The sequence below is a fragment of the Epinephelus moara genome, chromosome 12, assembly GCF_006386435.1.
Source record: "Epinephelus moara isolate mb chromosome 12, YSFRI_EMoa_1.0, whole genome shotgun sequence".
NCBI lineage: Eukaryota > Metazoa > Chordata > Actinopteri > Perciformes > Serranidae > Epinephelus > Epinephelus moara.
The window spans coordinates 25904072-25927768 of NC_065517.1; the positions used below are offsets into that span (position 1 = coordinate 25904072).

Below are 23697 nucleotides of genomic sequence, written 5' to 3' on the forward strand. Positions count from 1 at the left end.
TCTAAATATAAAGCCTGAATTGGTATTCATAATAAAAATGCTTAGACATGGGAAGAAGGATTTTATGAATTGCTTTTTTTCCCGATGTTGCATTGTTAAATCTTGAAATAATTTGTCTTTGTCCATCTTTTTAATTTTGGTTATTTCGAAATAAGTCTTAAATCTAATTTTGAGGGGCATTAAAAAATCTTAAATCTAACCTGCGTTAAGCTGTAGAAACCCTCTACATTGGTTACCCTTAGAGTGCATAACTGATTTTAAAATGATTTAAATCACCAATAAAGCACTGTACCAGCTGCCCTAACTTCATACTTCTGAATTATTATGTCCGCTAACTACAGTAAGATCACTAAGGTCTACTGACCAAAGCCTTCTGGCTGTCTCGAAATCAAGGCTGAAACCAAAGGGGACTGCGCTTTTGCAGTAACGTTAGTGGCTTCCACCCCCTTGAATCATCTTTCCTTGTAAAAAAAAAAATGAAGAGACAAGTCAGTTCTTTTAAGAAGCTGTTAAAAACTGGCCTGTTATGTAAGCACTTTGTCCTGTAACAGGTGTTTGCCTTCTGTGTATTTTTGATTGTTTGCTATGTACAGCAGCTTGTTAACTCTACTTTCAAAAGGCATTTTACAAATAAAGTTAACTTACTCAAGACTCAACAGTAAGGCTTACCTGATTGCCTAGGGCAAGTAAAATGCCACATGAGGCTAGTAAATCGAACAACTCAGTTGTGCGTTCGGGTAGGGACGATGGAAAATGTGTTTGGGACGAACAGAGATCTTCCCCGGGGGAGGTTATGCAAGAATGTTTGTTGCTTTGCTTCTCTGACACACTGTGTCCTCATTCTGATTTATTAAATGAATTAACAATTAAACATGACAATTAACTTTTGTCTTTGTTGCTATTTGATAACTGCAAATAGATAAAACAATTTGAATAGGATAAGCAGTATAATCGCTTTTATTTACGAGGGATGACTTCTTATTCTTATTTCAATCAGATTATCATCAAAGGAAGACTTTAGCGATTAGACCCACCAATGTGAAGGATTCCTCATTATATGTATGCTCATAAAGATTGGACAAGATTTCTCCATGTCTAGATGTTTGTGGTGATGTAAAGCCAGCAGGTGGATGATGGAGATGGAGAAGAAATAGAAGAAATGTATAATTTTTCTTTAGAAGACACACAAACATAACATGGGAGAAAACATGTTTCTTAATTAACTTTCGCCAAAGCCTCATGACGAACACATCTATTAATATTCTATCTGTAATGTTCGAAAATTGTGATGTCACAGCTAAAAGGAGCCCAAGAAATGAAGTAATCCCTCTGCTTTCATTGTTCTTAATGCATCCATTAGAATAAAAGGTGATGCATTGATTTTGAATTCCGTTAAACCTGCTCATAGTCTGAGTCATCTATGGTTAAAGCTCTATCGATGGACGTGCTCAGAGCAGTGTCATGTAACAGCGGTCACTGTTGACATCAGACCCTCCAACAATGAGAGTGAGCAGTTAGCATCCGCTCTGTCACGTTATGTAAGCATGTACTCCTCATTTCGTCCCCTCGTTTACTTGCAGAGCCGCGCTTCCTCAGACAGGAAATTGGCCGGTCACTTCCTCCTGTCTCATTCCCGCTAATGGGCCCATAAAACTGGCCCTGGATCAGAAGGAAGGAGGCACGCAAAGAATGTTGCTCCCTGTCTAATGAGCGAGATAATTTACTTTTCAGCTTGGATGGGAATTGTACCGCGCTGCCAACCAATTCCTTCCCTTTATCTGCCATACAACAGACACCGGAGCTGCACATTTATTGACTGTAAATTTTAGATTCAGATTAGTTTTTGGCACCTGAACCAAAAAGGCTTCAATTACACTGTTAACCATGGCAGCCCTACAGAAGCTTCATGTTGTAAAATGTCTATAATTCACCTTTTTTGATTCTTTCACTAATTCAGATATGAAGATGCAGCTTCTTTTAGCTGCTTATTGGACAATCCAAAACTCAATGAGAGTCCACACCCCTTCCTTCTGTCTGTAGTCTTGGTCCATCATAGTGATAATCAGTAAAGGACCACTACGACTTTATACATTGCCTCCTAACTTTGTCTCATTTCTGTAAGGTAGCCTTTTGTCATCTATATTTTGACAACAGTGCGAACAAAGCCACCGTTGTCTATGCCTCAGTTCATCACTGCTAAAGTGGAGGTTGTCAACACATTGATCATCTCTGTGCCCAGAGTTAAATGAGTCTAGATTATAGTCATTGAGCCAGAAGGGGCTGATCTCAGTCTGTCTCATTTACCCAAGGTTTTATACCAAGTTTCCAGGATTGTCTTGTAGAGGTGTAGAACAGCTGTGTTATGGCAAGGGCTTTAATATGAGGTCTTAGTTATTATATAGATTGTAATTTTGCTGTCTTTGTTGGTGTGTTTTTTTGGGGTTTTTTTTACGAGACTCTAAAATATATGAACCAACTGCTGTATTTGTTCCTCAGTGAGGTCCATTCATTAAGTGATGCTGAAATGCTCTGTTTCAGTTCACCTGTGAGTTTAAAGGTCCAGTGTGTAGGATTTAGGGCCATCTATTGGCAGAAATGATTCATAATAAAAAGTAGTATAAAAAGTCAATTGTACGCCTTTCTTTTTCGAGTCCTTGATTACAGATGTCTTGGTGTGAAGATGCTATTTTAATTTCTAGGTGTCTTTGTTTAACAGTAGAGATATATTTTTAAAGAATGGTGCTCTCTAAAATAGACAAAACCAACACAAGAAGGATCTGTAAAATGTGATCATCTAAAGATTTGCTGATGTGGAGAAGACATTTTGTCCACGTGTGCTTTTTATGCTTCCACGCTGTCTGTCCATCTGTCTCATTCTCGTGACTGTGATATCTAATGACGTCATGAGGGAATTTCCTCGAATTAAGCACAAACATCCACTTAGACTTAGTAAAGAACTGATTAGAATTTGGTGGTCGGATGTCACAGTGACCTCATAAAACATGTTTTTTTGCTATAACTCAAGAATTCATGCACTTAAACAAATTTCACACCAGTGGAGTGATTTTATGTCCAAAAGGTCAAAGGTTAACTTCACTGTGACATTATAATGTTCTGCAAAAACACTCTTATGGCCGTCTTTTCTACTGTCACACTGACCAGACTTGATTGTTTTAATTGGACCCAACAACCTGAAACAATAGCCACATTAAAAACATGAATCAGTTTGACAAAGAAAAGGATTACAGCTTGATTTTGACTGTCATGAGTAATTCTCCTGTCACTCTTCCTGCCAGTAAAGTTCTCTTCCTGTGTCTTTGTTGTGTGTCCCTCAGATGAGCACTATGCCCGGCCTGCCAACACGGCCCTGTTTCTACGACATTGACCTTGACCCGGTCACAGAGGAGATCACTGGGCTCTTCTGAGCACACTCCAGTTAAAGATACTCTCCCAGGTATCCTCCCATACACATCATCATAAAAGATTCCATAAAACAGACCATTGCAGACATCATCAAGGAGCATCCGTTGTATCATTATAAATATTTTACAAGCAGACATTGTCTATATAACTTGATGCACGAGACTTTATTTCCTCCCTGGAGTTTTTATTTTACTACCTTATTCACTCAGAGCCAAAGCTCCACTCTGTGAGGCTACATTCTGATCTCACTTATACACACTGAAAATCATCATCCTGTTTTTTTCTTTCTTCCCAGGCTGCCTGATCTGTTCTCAGGATCCATGCGTGCACTATCAAGCACATCTATTCTCTGCGTCTTTGACAGGAAATGATTCCTTACTTCCCAGCAACCCAAACTCTCCATATCACTGTTACATGTTCTGAATGAAAAGAAAGATTATCAGAGCATTTGCACATCTGTGTGATATGCCAAAGACGACCTCCTACAGCCATATCGTATAAATCATATGCTGTATGTTTAAGCTTTTGAGCTCTCTGCACGATGTCTTCTGTGTGTGAGTCAGTTTAAGCCTTAAATCCTTATTAAATTTTACTTTTATGTTTGCTTGTTTCCTCTTTTGTGAAAAGGAAGTTACTCAAATGTCTTATAACGGTGCTGCATTTATACATGTCTTAAGCTTTTTAATTGAAATGGGGGTAGTGTGTGTATTTATTAACTAAATTGCTGTTGTACGCACAAAAAGCCATTCTGCTGTTTATGTAGCGTGTATTATTCTAACCTGCTCGATGCTGCTGAATGTCCAAGCTGTTGCACTGCCTGAGTGAAATCACTACAAGTCATGAGGTCAAAGCCAATTCTGAGATATTGTCAAAGTATTACATTTCATGTGATGAGAAAGCTACATATCCAGCCTGAGATTGGTAGCAAAGGGGATGCATCTTAAAGGCTATTGATCAGGCCATTAAAGTAACTTTATATACCATTTGTATTAATGCTTCATTTCATACAGGTTTACAATTTTTTATGATGTTAGTGGAGGTTGTCTTAGTTTTAGGCCTCCTGCTGAATGTAACTCTGCTCTTTCTTCATCAAATGGCCACGTTTTGATTATTATTATCAAAATGTGATTAACATCCACCCATCACTTCATGATGGGTTGATTAAAAAGCCAAATCACAATGACACAGTTGGTCCAACTTAAGTGATTGTTTAAGTTTTATTGTACAAAATCCAACCCAAAATTCATGTAACTCAGTGTGGAACTAACACAAATTTGCTCTGGAAACAAATTCAACATTGTTCTCATTTACAGCAGTATGTTAAACATTTTGGTTCTGAGAGGTCAAACATTGTTCACCTTTCAATTAAATCTTTATTTACTCCTAAACTGTGTGTTTGTGTTTTCACACCCAGCAGCTGACTTGTGGCTCAACCCATCTGTTGTTTGGACACATGCGCTCTTTTCCTGTTGTCCTGTGGTTCTCCACAGAGATGCTCCAAAACAAAAGTGTTTCTGTTTCACATAATTAAAAAAAAAGCATTCTCTTTCTCTCTCACTCCAGTCACATATTCTCCATCATTCTCTTCTGTTTTTCTTCCCGAGTGTAGCTCTGCTCCTACAGGGTGTTGGAGGCGCGCCAGAAAGCTAACAGTCTGGGCCCCCAGCAGCATCCCAGGGTGCAGCATCTGTCATTATGAGGTGTTTGGGTTTGCAACATGCAGCCAACATACAGTACAAGTGTGCACATGTGTGTGCCTGTCATAGTTGGCATTCCACACCTGCTAAGTCTGTTATTCTGTGTTCACCAGGCAGGATCTGGCACTTAAACTACAGCCGAGGCTGCAGGAATGCTCTTATTTATACAGTAGTGCTCCAACGGCATATTTAGTGTGTGTGTGAGTGTGTGTATGTGTATGAGATAGATTGAACCCTTTTGCTTTGAGCTGACGACAGATTTGAAGACCTGGTGTTGATGAGGAGGGAGCTTCGTCATTGCTTTGTAATGTGCTGGAAAATCCCTGTTTTGTCATGTTGGAGTTGTTTATGTGGAGCTTCTGACTCGTTCTGCTGAAGCCTCTGGTTGTTTGAGCTCTCATCTTTTAGTACTCATATTTAAAAGACTGGCTAATTTCAGTACCAAGGACAGGTCCCTTTGAATGCCTGTGAGAATGTAACTCAAATAGTTGTTGGAAAATGGCTCAAATAATCCAAGGCTTGATTACCAGTCGGGCAAAGCAGGCAGCTGCCCCCAGGCCTCAGACCTCTACGGGCCCAAAAAGTCTCAGATTCACTGTGTGACAGTTGCCTCTTGTTAATTTGAATATTTGCAAATGTGTTAATTGTTATAAAATTGCACCATTACAGTACAATATCAAATGAATGTAATATTCCTGTATATGTGTAGTGATTGGTTTCTAGGTTTCCATTTGTGTGCTGTGTGCATTGTACTTGATGGGAACTTGGAGGCAACAGGGGCTTTCAAAGTGGCCATGGGTGATCAGGTGATACTGGATAAATGGATAAAACATGACATTTTCATTAAAGCTCAGTGTTTTTCCTACTCACATTCCTGCCTGATTAAGTTAAAGGGTAACTGGAATTTCTCAACCTGGACTCTATTTTCCCATGTTTTTGTGTCTAAGTGACTAATGGAGACAATAATTTTTGAGTACTGGTCCAATATTGAGTGAGCTGCGGCCGGCAGCAGCAAAACATGCTGCAGTGTAACCACTCTGGGCAATGGTGAATTATCAATGTCGCTCAATACTGCACCAATTTCAAAAAATGTTGTTCTCATTAGTCTCTCAGACACAAAAACGTGGGAAAATAGGATCCAGGTTGAAAAATAACAAAGTTACCCTTCCATTAAACTCTGTCTTAGGCTAATTGTGAAACTGCTTTACATGTACAAGTCCACTTTAAAGGTGTGTCATTCTTGAGAAAGATATGCGTAATACTCAGGATTCCGGTAAGCCAGCCTTAGTCTTTACTGTACATTGCAGTTTTCTTTGAACGCCTGTGTTTTCTTGTAGTGCCTGTTTCACATCACTTGTCACAGTTTGTCCAGCAGTCATTATGCAGAAAAAGCTGTTCTTTTATATCCATCTTGTTTTGGAACAAGCTTAATTTACTGCCTGTAACAAAGTATGAATGCATCAACCCCCTGCTGTGTCTGGACGAGCCCTCGCTCAGTGCCCACGCCAGACATCAACCCTCAGGGCCACATTCTTCAACTCACCCTGTCTCCGTCTGAAAAACATGATACTTCCAACCATTTCACTGTTGCGTTTTAAAAAATATGCAGTCCATGTATCAACTGGATGTCCTGTGGGAATATTTTCAGATTTCCATCTGGGCTCTTGCAGGCTGTAGCTTCTGGCGCTGAGAGCTGCACATGTAGAGATCAGTGGACCGACTTTTACAATAACAAGGTAACTCAGGGGAAAAAAATCTTAACAGAGAGTTCTTTATATTTCGGGTGATATCTCCCAAAAGTTGTACATTCTTACTGTTTTACTGTCAACTAATGCAGCCAAGTGTGTCACAGTTCACATTAAAGGTGCATGTTTAGATGTCATAAATATTTATGGTTTGGATCACTGTGCCTTCTCGAATCTCTCTCTGTCCTCTCCTCACATTTAAGCAGAGTAATGATATTTTGCTACCAGATATACTCTAGTTTGTATTTTAATGTCTGTGGTCAGCAGAAAACAATACACTGGTTGTATTTGGACAACCTCCTGGAGTGGATTTCCCTCAGTACAAGAACAAGACAGCAAGTATGAAAAAGAGAGGGTGTTTATTTGTGAATGTTACTGAACCCTTCCTGCTCTAAGTGTGTGAATGTGTGTGAGCATGCTTCGTGCCTTTAATGTGCCCTTGCATTACTGTTTTATTGAGCGGAGACCATGACATATCCGGTAAGGCTTTCACTTTAATGAGAACCTCCTTCCCCCATCTTACTCCACTCCTCTGTCTCCCCCTCCTCTTTTATATGACATCAGCACTTCGGCTGATGGGCCTGCCATGCTGAAGGTCATTGACTAACACATCTATCTACATACACTCTGCAACTCTAATGAGGTTATCTGTCTTGGTTTCCTGTCATGCGGGACACGCGTCTGAAATTAAACTGTAATTTCACAACAAGAGCAGCCTGTTTTGTGACTGGGGATCATTTGCTACAAAAACGGATGAGAAATTGTGTTGAGAAGGATTTGGAGATTTGAATCAGCTGGGGTTATAGGAGAACACAATATCAGTTGTGTCAGCTGTGCTTTACATTTTCCCAAGCGATAACGTACTGTATCTGTGTAATTAGGGCAACTGTTAAGTAGCCTACATCTTTAGGATTTCTATTGTTATCCTGTCATGTTAATTGAGATGGTTTCATAATGCTAAACCTTGTTTGCAGTATATATATATTATAAATGAACTGTAATGCTGATCAAGTGAAATCACATGCAAAAATACAATGTGGGAGTTACTTGTTTATTTTCTGGCTCTGAGAACTGCACACGTTAAGATCAGGAGACTGACTACTACATTAACATGGTTACTCATAGGAAAAAAATGCTCAACAGACAGTTCTTTACATTGGGTGTACACTGAATGTGTCAGACATTCCTCGTCATGTGTATAGTCACTTTGACGATGCTAATGGATATTTGGTTTTTCCAGTTGGATCTTCACTTCAGATTCAGAATCAGAATACTTTATAGTCCCAAAAGGGCAATTCATTTCTACAGTTGGCCTGTCCATAACAACAAACACACAATGCAACAAACAGCCAACATCCACAATCAAGCATCATCGCATCAGCAACAACGACAGCATCAACCACAACCAGTGACAGCACAGCAGAGTGGTATGCAAAATAATTCACAGTTCACAATAATTCATAGTAAAATAAATCACAGTTCATTCTGCAATTGTGCATTTAGCAGCCTTATGGCAGACAGGACTTGCCAATATCTAGTCAGCACAGTGGTTAGTGTAGGAGCCAGATGCCAGTTTGCAGCCAACAGGCTGACAATGTATACTAAATTATGGAGGTTAACAGTAATCTGACTGTAATGAGAAAGACTTACATCACTGCTCTGTGGCAGTATGACCTTAACTTGACTAAGGTACTAAACTGTGCATATAAACATATAAAAAAAAATGAAAATATTAAAAAAAGAACTTTCTGCCAAACCAGACCAAACAAGACAGTATAATGCATCTGTTTCATGTTTGCCCATATTGTATTTATTGTTTTAGAAGACTTTGAAAATGTTGTGCAAAACAACACATGCAGTTACTATTGAAAGTAAAAATGTTGCCACTTACTTTGAATGTGATGACAATAATTCATGTACTATTGTTTGTATTTTTATCTTATAGGGGAAATGTTATATTCATAAAGCTATATTTCTTATTTTTAATCTCGGCTAAATCAAATGTTATTTGTTGTGTCTTAAAGTTGCAACAGATAAGAAACCCATGTCAACAGCTAAAATTTGTCACCTTAATGATTCATGTTTATTTATTCATTATTATTATTATTTGCTGATGTTACTGTCCTCCATTTTTGCCAGTTGAACTGGTATGACTGATTGTCTGTACATTCTTGTAACTAAATAAAGAAAAAAAAAAGCTTTAAAAATTCTTTATTTTTTTGTAATACAAATACGCTTGAAGAGACTTGTTATAAGTGTATTGTAAGTCAAGTAAACCGAGACAAGTTCTATATAGGCCTTTAAAAGAGAATATGCCTATCTAGAATTGCATTTCTGTAACACTGCCAGACTCACAAAAAACAATTAAAAAAAAATCTAAGTCAATTATGCAGCAAAACCATATGTCGTATTTTTTATTGCTTAATTGCTTAATTTAATTTAATTTAATTTAATTTACTAGCTGTAGGCCTACTTCATGCCTGCCACACCCGCCGCCTACTTTACCCAAAATGCATCTCAACTGCCAATAAATCGTTCGGGAGATTCAGGTGCGTTAGCTAGTAGCGGCTAACGTTATTAGCCTCTAGCCGCTAGCCTCCAGCAGCGACGAGGAGCGGGCTACAGAAGTCTGGTAATTAAACCAACTTCCTTTTTAACTCTATGCTTTTTAATTTAACAAACCTGTAGACTTCAGACTTATCTGACGTTACAGTTTATTTTATTTCGTACAGCTCCTTCCGGTACGGAGCCACATAAGGCTCAATAGGTTACAACGGTTTTCACTCACCCAGTAACTTAACAGTTAGCACTCCCCAACACCTGTTAACACACTTTGATGTTTAAAACCGGTGATAGTGTCTTTTTACTTTGGTTGTTTCTGGCTTTTACCAGAAAAAAAATAAATAAATCTGTAAATATTTTTATTTTCAAGTCAAGTCAAGTGAAATTAATTAAACTAGGCCTAAGTTTAAACTAAGTCAACTATCAAGTCTAAGTGAAGTCTATCAAAGTCATGTTACATAGGCTGCTAAGTCTTCAGGTTATAGTCACATCTCAAGTGTCAAAGAGGTCACTTAAAGTCTTGTGACTTAGAGCTGCATGACCACATAATTAGTGGCTACATAAATGAATGAATGAATGCTGACTCAAGATAACCCTTTCCCCCCAACAGCATACATAAAAGGTCTTATATTATTCTCAGGTCAAGTTGCTGCCTTGTACTCAAGTGTGTCAGAGACCTTTATGTGTCATCAGCATGTTTCCCTATTCAACATGTTTTTGTTAGTGCACTGTGAGTTTGTATTGGTGTATCTGGGACCAGTCTAGGCCTGTTTGAACTTGTGCTTTTTTAAAATTCCCAACATAATGGTACAAAGTGCAATTAAGATTTAAACTAAAGCATCATTTTATCATGAGCAACACACACACGCACGCACTTGCAATATGTCACCTACAGTATATCATCTAGAATAAGGTATTTTCTGTATGTATGTCAGAGTGAGATATTAGATTAGAGCTTCAAAAGTATACTATAATTACATTTTTCTGTCTTGTATTTAATTTACACGGGTGATTACAGCGACTTCAAATACGGGATACTATCTTCAGCTTCACTGTAGATCAACAAACAGGAAAAGAAAATCCAAGTGGATAAACCAGGAAGCTGCGTGCATTAAGAAGTCCCTGGACTGCTGTGTTTATTTTAGTGTTATGACATGGATCACAGGAAGGATGTGGTTCATATCTCTCTGTGATTTCAACCAGTCTAACTACATTACTGCCAAAATGCCCAATATGAAAATGTTGCTGCAGGTTTATTTGCAAATCAAAGCAGAATTTACTTGACCTTGTTAACCACAGAAGAAAGAGTATGATGACAAACATCAGAAAACTGGTGACATAAAAAGTCCAATAATCCCATTTTAAGTGAAGTAGCCTATAGTTGGACGTCTCCTACAGCAGAAACACTCAAGTAAAGTGTGCTGAAATGTGCACCACTGTGCAGGACTTAAACCCGTCAACTGTATACTTTGCTACCAAATCCCTGCAAAATGCCTGTATTTCTCACATATGCATACAACACAATTCTTATTTCTTACAGTATGTGCAGCACTTTTTAGTGGGCTGGTTTTAAACTTCGTCATATCTCTCCAGGGGCTTGAGCAGGTTTAATCTTCTCCAAAACTTGCAGGCTTTCTTCCAGTGTCAGTGATGTAGGCTACTCCTGATAACGACTCAGATTTAATTTACCAATCCCTCGGGACCGATCCAGTTTCAGTTTAAGATGTAGCCTATAAACGATACTTAAAGCTATAAAGATTTTATTTCATTCATCAACCGTCCTCCTCTCCTGTCTGTCCTCCATCTGCACCGTCTCTGATGCTGCAAGGCGTGCCGCGGCGCACCGGAGCCCCATGTGATACCGAAGGGAGGTGTTGGAGGTGGAGGAGGCGGGGGTGTCCTAAAAGAGTTGGCTGGTCCTTACACTTCACATCACTCCAGATCGAGGCTATCCCGGGGCGGAGCTGCACTGTTAGAGCTCGTCATCTGGACGCTTTGGATACTCGTTTGCAGAGACGCAGTCGTGCCATCTTGGAGGGTTGTTGTGTGTTTTTTTTTTTGAGACAGAAGTTCACCTCTTGTGATTGTTCGCCATGGGAGCAGAGAGCTCAGTGCAGCAGGACGTGAAGAGCCAGGAGGATGCCTCAGCTTCAGCTTCAGCCTCCGCCGGGGAGCTGAGTGCGGAGGTGAACGCGCTCCAGGAGGGAAGCAGCGTCCTTGACAGCAAGGTACAGCCGATAATGAGGCTTTCTGATCCCTGTCACTGCGCACACATATACCCGGGTAAACCTGAGAGTGCACTGTCACATCATGTTCATGTAGTGACGTTGATTCTGTGTCTTTGTATTTGCTGTAATGCTATATGTTTATAGTTTACCTCTGTGTTTACAAACATACCTCACGTCCCCCCTTTCCCCCCTTCCTTCCTCTGGTGTCCCACTTGGTGCGCATCAGTAATGTGCTGCAGCGCACAGCCTCCATGTGCGCCTGACGCCGTTTTTGCTGAGTAATGGGTCGAGTTGTCTGCAGTCCCGCAGTAATAAAAACAAGTAGATAAGCCCGGTCCAGATTTACAGCCAGACAGGCCACCTGGGCTCAGGGTGACACTGAATCACCTAAAACCACAATCACATTTTGCCTTTGTGGTGATGCACATGAAACCAATAAATGATTATTGAATTAGACTGCAATGTATTGATAATATCAGGCTGGACTCGTGATTGCACTCCTTTTAGCTTGCACTTTGCATGTTTTTGTTTCCAAAAGATGTACACTTTTAAATAATTTTACTCACTGAATTAAATATAGCAATCTTAAAATGCATTTCAGAGCAAAACTGCCTTATTTTTTATTTTGTTTTGCATATATCTGAAGTGTAAAACAAGGTAGAAGTCACTACAAAAGGTTAACAGATTAAAAAACACAACACATTTAAGTTATGACAAATGTGATATCATAAAAATCATACACAAAATTTACAATATTGTGAGTTTACATAAAAATATTTTACCACAGTGTCCACGTACTTGGTTTTCCAGAGCTTTCAGCTATATAATAAATAATTTTTACAATTATTAGGATTTTTATTTTGTCCCATCCTCTGTTGATGTGCATGTTTTAAAGGTAAGAATCAAGCAGGGACCTTTTTAACCTATATGTGTGTCTCAACACAGTGAAGTGTCAGATAGGGCTGCAGCTACCAATCAATCTTTAGATTATTTTCTTGACTGATTTATCATTTTCTGTACAAGTAATTCATGAAAAAAATACTTTAACAAAGGCATTTACAATATCCCAAAGTGACTTCATCAAATGTCTTGTTTTGTTTAACCAGCATTTCACAACTCCAAAATATTAAATATACTCTAAAATCACTTTTCATGTTTCTGTATCCAAAAGAATTACATTATTGTGCACACTAAATCAAAAATAGCATTCCTGTCAAAAAATACTTTTCGGGGTAAAATATATTTTTTTGGAAGAAAAGAAATAACATATATAAAGTAAAAAACAAGGTAGAAATCACTGTAAAAATATTGCCAGATTAAAATGCACAAAACAATTATAAAGGTATGACAGTTGTGATATCAAGTTTGCAATAAAAAAAAAAAAATCATGATATTGTAGTCTTACACAAAAAGATTTAATCATAATGTCCACTTACTTGGTTTTCCAGAGCTTTAAGCTATATGATATAATTATTTCATTACAATTATTCTCTGTGGATGTGTATATTTGAAGGGGAGACTCAGGGCTGCAGGGATCTTTAACCTATATATTTGTCTTGACTCAATGAAGTGTCAGATTGGGCTGCAATCGTGTTTGTTACTGATTAACTCGAAGATTGTTTTCTCAATTAATTGTTGGTCTATGAAATATAAGAAAACAGTGAGGAAAGCCTGTTAAAATATCCTAGAGCATGAAATTACTTGATGAAATGCCTTGTTTTGTCCAGCTAACATTTTCAAACCCCAAATCATTAAATTTAATATAATGTGAGACCAAGGTAAGCTGCAAATCCTCATATTTGAGAACCCAAAAATGTCAAATTTTTGGCATTTTTGCTTGAGAAACGACTTAAATGATTAAATGGCTATCTAAATCGTTCATTTGAATTGATTAATTGACTAATCATTGCAACCAGTCCCAGTAGCAGCACAAGATGGATTTCTCTACATTTTAATTGAAAGAATACAACAACTAAACTCTAGTAAGACTAAACGGGCCCTTCTTGTGTCCTTGGCTGTGCAGTGTGTTGTGGTCCAGCTGCCATCAGCTGAGGGATCTTGCCGACTCTGCACTGTTACCTCGGTGCAAATTTGCTCAGCACTGTGTGAATGAATATTTGGAAAGCGCCTACTAATGACTATGTATGTTTCGCCACCTGCTCTATTCACGCCTCGTATAACCTATTGGATTTATTGACTTTCTTATGGGCTGGAGGTCAATAGGTCAGATTTCATGGCTCCTCTCTTTTTGAAAGGTCAGCAGAAAGGTCAAATGACACGAAGGGGGACATTAAATAAGATAGACAGCTCAGAGAACTTTTCAACAAGATTTGAACCATAGCGGTTGGATGTTTTGTTAAGCCTTTGAGCTGCTATCATAGTCGTCATCGCAGTGGCAGTGTTTGCACTCATATTTTACCAGTCACATTGGAATGTATGATATGAAATGTTTCAAAGCTGCTAGTCCTACTTCAGTACGTCTATTGTGCTTTGTGATTCCAGCTGTGACGGGGGCAGGGTTGGAAATTAACCTTTTTGTCCACCTGCCTCTGTGGCTGGTATACTCCAAACTCTACCAGCCACTCAGTAGATTACCTTTGTTTTGTTTCTTTGGCTGGTGAGTGAAGAAAATCTAACAGCCTCGTGCATATTTTTTTATGAGCATTTGGCTGGTGCTAATTTCCAACCCTGGACTGGGGGGGAGACACAGTTTGTGTGCTTAGACCCACGTTTCTACCGCTGATAAGATGCCTCTCCATGTGGCAGGTTGTTAGACAATGACTATGTTTACAAGGTCTTTAGTATCCCGGTTATGATGTTTACATGGAACACAGAGAAACCCGGTTATTCATATCCCTGTATACATGATAAATACCAGTAACCCGTTTTCTGATCACTGCATCCTATCTGCGCAGGCGTGTGTTACGTCTTTTACGTCTTTTGTTTACAACAGATTGAGCGGGAAATGTGATATATTTATTATATTTAGAAGTAAGACAAAAATGAGACCTCTGTAGCTTCTAGCGGGCTTAGCGTTAGTAAATACTCACGTCGCATTACAGCTATGGCTCATCCACTTCATCTTCAGCAATGGGAGGAGAGAGCGACAACAAATATTGAATACGTCACCAACTTTGATAGGTATTCGGCTGTCACTGCCACCACGCAGTACAAGGCAACAGTGGATGAAAATACGTAGCCGTGACTGGTGGGATAGGATCGTTCTCAAGGAGTTTACAGATTCAGAGTGGAGAGAAAACTTCAGAATGAGTAGGGCATCCTTCAGCCGGCTGTGTGACGTAGTTGAAACATTCATGAAACCAGGATAAGGCGTATACATGCTCCAGTATCCCGGCTTCTATCGGAGTACTCCAGGTGGCGAAACCGGGAAAAGGGCATAACCCGGTTTCTGAATTCGGGATATGGTGTTTACATGCACAAACACAAAAACGGGATACTTAAAAAACCCAATCAAAACCGGGATACTAAAGACCTTGTAAACACAGTCATAGACTGTGTTGTCCTTGGCAGGAACCAGCTTTAATCCAGTCCCTGTTATGTTGTTTGTTTGTTGTTGCAGACACTGGAATTACCTTTCTTTACAGATCAATAGAAGCAGGTAATCAGTGCCACAGAGCTGGGATTTCAGAGGCATATTGTGTGATTTTATTTTATTTGTAGAAATATGAGAAACACATCAGTTCTTCAAGCAGCCAACAAAATCATTGCTTGTATCTTCTTGCTATGATAGGATTCTCCATTGCTGAAATGAAGTCAAGCTGCACTTGTTTAATATACTGTACTGAAGTGCAGTTTTTAGGTATTTGTCCTTTTGTATTTCAATTTTTCGATACTTTATACTTCAACTCCTCCACATTTCAGAGGGAAACATTGTGCTGTTATATTGTATTAATGCAGTGAAAGACTTAACCAGTGTCTTGTGAACCCTTTTTAGAAAAAAAAATCAGAGACATCTGAAACATGACAAGAAACTTCAACTAGTCAATGAGTCGTTAGCATTTTGACCAAAAATAGGTTTTCCTCTAAACTACTTAACGCTCCAGTAGGCAACATTGTTTTGGTATAATTGAGTAAAAATTTTATAATATCCTCTAAGCATAATGTAAATCAAGTGGTCTGAGACAAACAATAGGTTTCTGCACCTCACCATGGCTCTGTGTTCAGCCTCTAAAGAATCAGTATCGTGCTGATGTGCATCAACAAATCAAAGGTCAGCTCAGACCACTGCGTTCCTATTGGCTGTTCTACTGCATATGCGCATTCCCGTGCCGCCGGCAGAAGGGGAGAGCAAGCGGCAATGGCGAACTGTGCACCAGGAAAAATAGCTATTCCAGCATTGGCTACAACTGCCTACATGCCAACCCAAAAAAAGGAAGACAGAACTCGGCTCCCCAGAGCCCCGGAGGGAGGGGAAGGGTGAGGTGGGGCCAGGCCCGGCCAGAGGGCGCGAGGGTCGGCCGTGGGAGCGGAGCCGAGGGCTCTCCGCGGAGAGGGAGAGCCGAGCTGAGGGGGTATGTGTGGGGCGGGCTGCTGCGCGGTGAGGGAGAGCCGAGGCTCCCAGAGAGGGAGAAATAGAACCAAGTAGGATAAAATACTCGCGTGCTCGTCTGGTAGGAGGGGCTCAGGGTGGAGATGAACGAAACCTAACTCAGATGAGACTCAAAAATCAACCGTTTTCAGGCTTTCTACCTACTGCAGCTTTAAGTTCCAGTTTGTAGGATTTAGTAGCATCCACTGGAGCCAGTGTTTGGTTTGTCCGCTCTGGGCTACCATAGAACAACATGGTAGACTCTGTGAAAAAGGACCCCCTCCTTATGTAGATATAAACGGCTCATTCTAAAGTTGCAAAAACACAACAATTCTTATTTTCAGGCAATTTATAAACTTATAAAAACATATTTATGAATGTGATATACCATTTCTGACAATAGATGGTTCTAAATCCTTCACATTGGACATTTAAAGGTTTTATTTAAATAACTGTTTGTAGTCCAATAACGTAAAGTTATTGCTGTGGTCCAGGCCTTTGAAGCTGCCCACTCCGCTGAATTGACTGATTCATCTGGCATCCTGACATGAAACACTGGTTTCTTGGTTGAAAAACAATCTATTCAGTGAGCACTGCAGGGGATCTAACAATTAGCAAATCAATGCTATGGGTGGGACTACAGACATTGTGAAGCTGTTATGAAGCGCTGTCACATTGGAAGCAATGAGGAGTAATAGTGATTGTGACCACTGTAAACAAGATGGACATTGTCACTGAGGCCGTTCTAAATCAACATGTTTTCTCAGTATCGCCCTGCAACGTAGTTTGTTTTTCTGCTCCACCCTTAAAATCCAAGCAAAGCCGGTATGGTTGATTTGGCTATGCATCAGTATTGGCCCACGTTGGCGTTAGATTCAGGTGGATAGTGATTGATTAGGGAAAATTGAATCCCCCTCCCTCATCGTATTCAGTTACAGTGGGTGCAATGTCAGACTGAAGATGGAAATGGTTTATAACGAGCTGAAAATTGTGTCTGATATCAGGCAAGGAACATTAGCCAGAGTTTCACAAAAAAGCAGAGATAAGATAAAAAGTCAAATTTGATGTGGGAATACAGATTCATGCAGCAGAATGTAGGTTTTTTTTCTTCTTTCCTTTCCCATCAATCTTCTCACGACCCCTCAGATTTATCTCATGACCATTTGGAAAGCGCCTGACCCTTTTGTTGGGAACCACTGGACTGATCTACCTAACTATATAAAGTAGTTAAAAACACATTCATGCATGAGTATAAATGATCTAATAACGTCATAACATATCATTCACAGGGAGCATTTTTCTGCAGAATTAGTACTTTTTGTACTTTAAGTATATTTTACTGATAACATTTATTTTACTGAAGTGAGATTTTAGATGCAGCGGAGGACCCTGACCTTGGTTGACCCTCAAATGTCTCAGAGAAAGGGAGGAGTAGCTGGAAACTGCAGATTTACCTTTCTCTATAAGTGATAAACATTTATCTGAGATGAAAACTGATTTTGAACCATTATCAGATTTAATGGTAAATGTAGACATTTCAGTCATGTGAAATGGATAGATGGATGGTTTACGAAGTATAGATGGTGTTTTTTGGGGAGGAGGGAGGAGTGCTTGGTTGAAGCGGATGGAGCCGTCCTGCTTGATACACAGTCAATAAATATCCTCCTCACTCCACAGAGGAATTTTAGCAATGTCTCTCACTAGCTCCACCATCTCCACTGACCCGCCTTCCCCCTACCTCTCTGTCTCTGTCAGCCTCACAAGTGTTATTAAGATAATCACATGAAGGTCTTAATACCAGCTGGTCTTTACATAGATTACAGAAACCCGAGTTGCTTTCCTGGAGGTCGTGATGTTGCAACCTAGAGTAGAAATCACTGCACTACTAATGCTACAACATATGTTGTTTTAACTCATCTAAATATATGAGAATGTTTTCAAGACATTTTGCTTTCATTCCCCAAAACGTTGCCTTTTCCCACCACTAGCTATTATGTACTGCATAAAAGAGGGACATAAATAATGCAGGAAGTTATGTTTATGCCAATTTGGCCTTAAGCACCTAATGTAATCTGGATTCTTAAATGACTTTCACCAAACACAGCTCATTTCATTAGATTGTTTCGATGGAATTATTAGATTGTATGTGAATGAAATGTCTTCTCTGTCTCAAAAACCCCTTTCAGACATGTCTAACATTGCTGGGTTCATTCAAGCTGTAAGCATCTGTTTTGGAAGTCTGTCAAAAACTGTTCAAACATGAGCGGACCGTTATGGATAGAGCTGCAAAGCTTGCGCAATATTTGGCACTTGTTACATGATGGTTGTTATGGGAAATTACTTTTAACATGAGACGTGAGATTGTTGAGTGCAAAAGTCTGCTTATCACACTTGGGAGGAGAGCAGTTCTCTAATTCTTGCACAAGCATCAAGCTGGACTTATAAGTCTGTCATTGTGTAAAGATGCACATAAAGGGTGCTGAGGGTAACTGTCAGTTGCAGATGTTTGCAGAGGGGGAGTCATACCAGTTCTCAACAACATGGTGTGTTTACCAGTGTGTCAGAGAGGTGAATTGGTGGATCAAGTCAGAAACAAAACATAAAGAAGAAAATTTAATTGTACAAGTATTTATGTAAGAAACAGCCTCCATGCACATTTGCATGTAAGTAATGTACCACCCTTAATGTGGGGAAAAAGTAGCCCACTGTTTAATATAAGTGCCACACTTCAATCATAAGTGCATCATAGGAAACTGGATTTGCTTGAGTTTTTATGAAGACGTTTCTCCTCTCATCCAAGAGGCTACATCAGTTCCCCTACGTTCATCCCAAAAAAGAAGGACTCGATGTTATGGTTCCAGTGTGGGTAATAAATAAATGTTGAGCAGAGCAATCACAAACTGTACACAGTTTGCATGCTACATGCTAAAATCTCACATCTATACCAGAACAAATCTGATTTAATTCATACTTAAAGAATTACTTCACACTAGGCTAGATTTAATTGGGTCTTCTGTATCTTGGCGTCTCTGCACCGTCATTGCAGCCTGAGAATGACTGTAACAGAGAATATTTGCACTTTCTATCATGAAAAATCTCCAATAAAAGCTTCTAAACCAAAATTGGCACAAGCGGACATGTTACAGCAGGAATATGATCAAAACAAGGAGAAATTAACAATATTAGAAACCAAGCTTACTTGTTTCTGTGACGTTAGCATTTAGCTTCATTTAGCAGCGTAGGCTATGTAATGTAAACACTTGCAGTAGCATGCTAGGTTGTTCCAAGCTGACATCAACTTTTAGCCAAGGTAAAGGAAACAGTATCCAGACGCCTGAGGTTTTTGCTCACAAGGATTACTTCTACATATATGACAAAATAAGGAAAAGCATAATTAAAAACAAAATAAAAATATCTGCAGGTGTTAAATTGCTTTTTAAGCCTCATACAAAATCTCATGTTAATGTTACCACAGTGACTTCTATAGAGATAATACTTACTGTCATATTTAAACATGTCCAACATAAAGGATTTGTTTAAATGGCAGAGAGGATTACAGTGAACGTGTCTCTCATGTCTCTGTGCATCTTGTTCCTTAGTTCTTAATCCACTTCCCTTTCTTGCACCCCAGCTAGACATGAGACACTGTTACTGTTATGAAGCTGCTCTAAATGTCAGGGTTGTCATCCACATCACACCAAACAATAGCAAACACCCCACTAATAGCCACTTGAACATGAGACCTGTATCACATGTCAGGTTCTCCTGCCGTCACAACAGCAGCGGCAGGTGACTCCAATGATCCCACATCATGTTATGTAATGTAATGTGTGCTGATTAAGGCTGGTACGTTCCTGTATAATGAGCTTCAGCTGATCAGACGCTGCTGTGGCTCTGATTATCCTGTTTAGCTGAGAGAGAGTGGAGGGGGAGGCGGAAGGGGTCAAACAGAGATTCCATTGAGGATGGGCCGGGATGGGGACAAGCCGGGGGCCCCTGTGTGCACCGGCCCAAAACAAGAGGAAGGAACCAACAGGGGAGGGGGTGGAGCAGTGTTTTGGGTGGGCAGGGGAAGAGAGGACGGGTGTGGAGCCCCGAGAGAGAGAGAAGGGAAAAAAAAAATATGAGAGAGTTGAGGGGGACCCGCCAGGGTGACATAAAGGCAGATGAATCAGTCAGTTGTTCCCTCAGTCCTCCCCCCTGCCTGATTTTAAAAAGACACTGATGACAGAAGTTGAGTGAAAACGGGCTCAGGTAAAATAATGTGTGTTTGTGATTGTTGAAGGTGAAGGTACGGAAACTTCTCTTCCTAAACTCGGATCACAAATCTTTAGAACAATAATATAAACATCAATCTGTTTTCCAAAGTGCAGTCTTTGCTCACTGCTTTGCTTACTTCCAATCAGTTATTTTCAGTTGTAAAAAAAGAAAGGAAGCAAGGAACTATGGTGTCTGGGTATTGTAAATAAAGGGAAACGAATGCAACAACCTTAGAGGTCTTGTTTTTTCACTGTTGCTTTGTAGATAAGAGTTTCATAATTGGGACACACAAGACCAAAAATCTGTTTTTAGAGACTTTTGTAAAATGCAAAACCACTGTAACTAAAATATTTGCTTTTAGTTTTTGCAAAGATTCTACACATGATGAACAGCCCTAAATTAAGGCCCTGTCTACATGTTAACGAATATGTTTTGAATGAATATTTTTCCCCTCAGTTTTAAAAAATAATTCTGTCCACACAGCTTTTGTTTTATGAAATATCTTCCTCCACGGTAGAACGCAAAAAACGACCCCAAAAGCTTGGCATTAGCCGTCTCCCCTCATCACAAAGGTAGTAAACTGTACAGGCTAGTGTCACCTTTTTCAAAACACCCGCTGGAGATGTTGATTCCCGTTCAAATTAAGAATGAAGGAGCTCACTCAAAGAAAGCAGTGATGCTGTAGACATTCGAAAGATTTCCTTTCAAACCTCATCAATAACAATCCCACTCTGGAAATTGTCCCACATCTGCAGGCTCGACGGATCCAAAACCATCTCTTCTGGTAGACTTTAAGCCATGGATGCTGAGGTGGAGCAGTTCAAATAAACACAAGAAGTTTGTGCTCTAGAGAAAGGATCAACACTCAGTGAATAACCTAAGCCCTATGATAAGCTAATATGGAAAGGCTTAACTATACAAACCAGTGAGCAGTGATAACTAGCATGTCTTTGGGGTCATCGGGTGGGAACCTCCCTTCACCAGTGTTTTGTCTAGTTGGTCCCACGACACCTCCAGGAGGCTAGACAGTGATCTCTGGCGTCCCAGATACTAACATACTTTCCTGTAACATACTTTGTTCTGTATCATACAGTCTTGACATCATCTGTATGTGTTAGTAATATAAAATACCAGAATACTGTTTACGAGCTAAGGGATTGTTTACTTGAATGATAACATGCACTTCTTTATGTTCAGAGTTCAATGAGTTTCTGTCAGAAAGGTCAAAGTAATTCAGTTAATTGAGTTAGAGAAGTCAAATGACTATCTTATTAGAAGGTTGTCGTAGGTGAAATAAAGGTTGAGGATTGGGAGAACAATATATAGTCCTTAACAAAATAAATCAAGTGAGCTTTACACATGCACTGACATGAAAAATTTAAGCATGAGGGAGTTTTTCATTGGCAAACAAAAAGGTGAACAAACCCCCAAAACTGTAATTTCAGTGAGCATACTTTTAGACTTAGAGAAGTTTGTTTATAAAGAGTAATGATACATTTATCTCTCTCTGAAATTTATTGTCTCAACTTGCATTTCTTAAAGGCATTGACTGTAAAAGCTGTGCTCATTGTGATAAATTTTCAATCTGACGTCACTGTATTGGTGTAAAAAAAAAAAAAAATTGAAAACATTAAACTGACTGATCGGCTACGGCCAACCCAAATAATAATACATTTTGGAAAAACTGTGAAACATGCATATTCTGTTAAAGGGTCCACAGCAGATGAATTACCACTACTTTGTGAACTGTAGAAGACACCTGAACTTTTCATGATGATTATCCTGTCTTATTATAATTTACAGTTCTTTTTTCTTGTTCTTGTTGAAGAAAAAAAGAAAGTAGCTTTCTGCTAATTAATCTGTCCCTCGGCCAGCTTTCTGTCCTCCGTCTCTCTGATTCACTGCCAGTAACAAAAAAAAACAACAGACTTGTGTTTGAGGATGTGAAAAACCAGAGCTCTTTTGTTCTTCTCTCCATTCAGCCTCTACAAATTAGACTTGAATAGTTAGACCTAATAATGAGACCACAGGACAATATAAGATCCCAAAGTGGCATCAACGTCAAAATGTTACATAACGTTAGAAAAGATTTTTTTTTTTGTCTCCACTGCTTGTTTGTTTTTACAGTGTCTGTGCAGAGTTCCCAGCTCATTTCTCCAGTTCAGTTATCCATTAAATTGTTTTAACTGCACCAAGTTTTTTAATTTATCCATAAGATATTAGAAAGTAGAAAACACTGACCACGCTTTTATTTTACCTCTTGTGTATTATATAAGTAAAGGAAGGAAGTGGAAGTGCATTAGGCAAAACAGGAAGAGCATAGTGCTTTTGTTTTCCCTTGTAGCTATTGGTCGCTATCCCAAGTTACCAAAGAGCATGAATGTATGTTTTCTGCAGTTACTGTCCTCAGTAGTGGAAATGGCAGATGGTGCAACAACTTGAGTAACTGTGGAAAACAAAATGCAGCGTGTCCTGTGTTGTTGGTAGTGGCTAGGCATTATATTTTCCAGTTGTCTGTCCATCCATCCTTTCATCTGTATGTATGTAAGTCCATCTGTCCGTCCCAGAACATCTTAAGAACATAAATGTCCACTTAGATTCAACGATGAACTGATTAGACCTCCGTGGTCAAAGGTTAAAGGCCACTGTGACTTCACAAAACATGTTCTTGGCAATAACTCAGCAGTTCATACACTAATTATGACAACATTTCACACAAATGTCTACTTGGATAAAATGATAAAGTGATGACCTTTTTATATCCAAAAAGCCAAAGGTCATCTTCACTGTGACATCATAATGTTCTGCATAAACACTTTCCTGGCCATTACTCAACACCATAACTCGGCAACAGAGGGGGAAATATTTGGTCAGATATTGAGTTGGTGTAACAAGCATGTTTCAGACAGGCACTGCACTGGCAGGCTAATATTACAATGATGGATGTTTAAAGGGCCAGTGTGTAAAATGGGTTGAAAACAGTGACATCAGTGGTCAAATTCTAGATTGCAGGGCTCACTCGCTCACGCCTCCCATCGGGTAAATGATGGTGGCCTTGTAGGTACAAAAAGCCTTGCGCACGAGTTTTTCAGGAGTAGGTCTATCTAGCGATGAGGTGAATATTTATTTAGAAATCTAAACCATGTTACGGTATTGTAATGAATCCCTCACGAGCAGGAGACCAGAGGAGCGTTCGGGAAAAAGGCCAGTTTATTTGAGCACTCCAAAAACTC

General features: G+C 39.4%; 2 protein-coding genes across 2 annotated transcripts in view; both read left to right on the forward strand.

Annotated features, from left to right (window-relative positions):
* Window positions 1–4811, forward strand: part of mthfd1l (methylenetetrahydrofolate dehydrogenase (NADP+ dependent) 1 like) — a 47513-nt gene extending 42702 nt beyond the window's left edge. The window contains exons 27-28 of the mRNA XM_050058605.1: window positions 3336–3454; window positions 3719–4811. Of these exons, the coding sequence (XP_049914562.1) occupies window positions 3336–3425 (90 nt within the window). The 3' untranslated portion in view covers window positions 3426–3454; window positions 3719–4811. The remainder of the gene's footprint in view (window positions 1–3335; window positions 3455–3718) is intronic.
* A 6553-nt stretch (window positions 4812–11364) lies between these two features.
* The window catches only part of akap12b (A kinase (PRKA) anchor protein 12b), a 62958-nt gene continuing 50625 nt past the window's right edge, over window positions 11365–23697 (forward strand). The window contains exon 1 of the mRNA XM_050057848.1: window positions 11365–11655. Coding sequence (XP_049913805.1) covers window positions 11521–11655 — 135 coding nt within the window. The 5' untranslated portion in view covers window positions 11365–11520. The remainder of the gene's footprint in view (window positions 11656–23697) is intronic.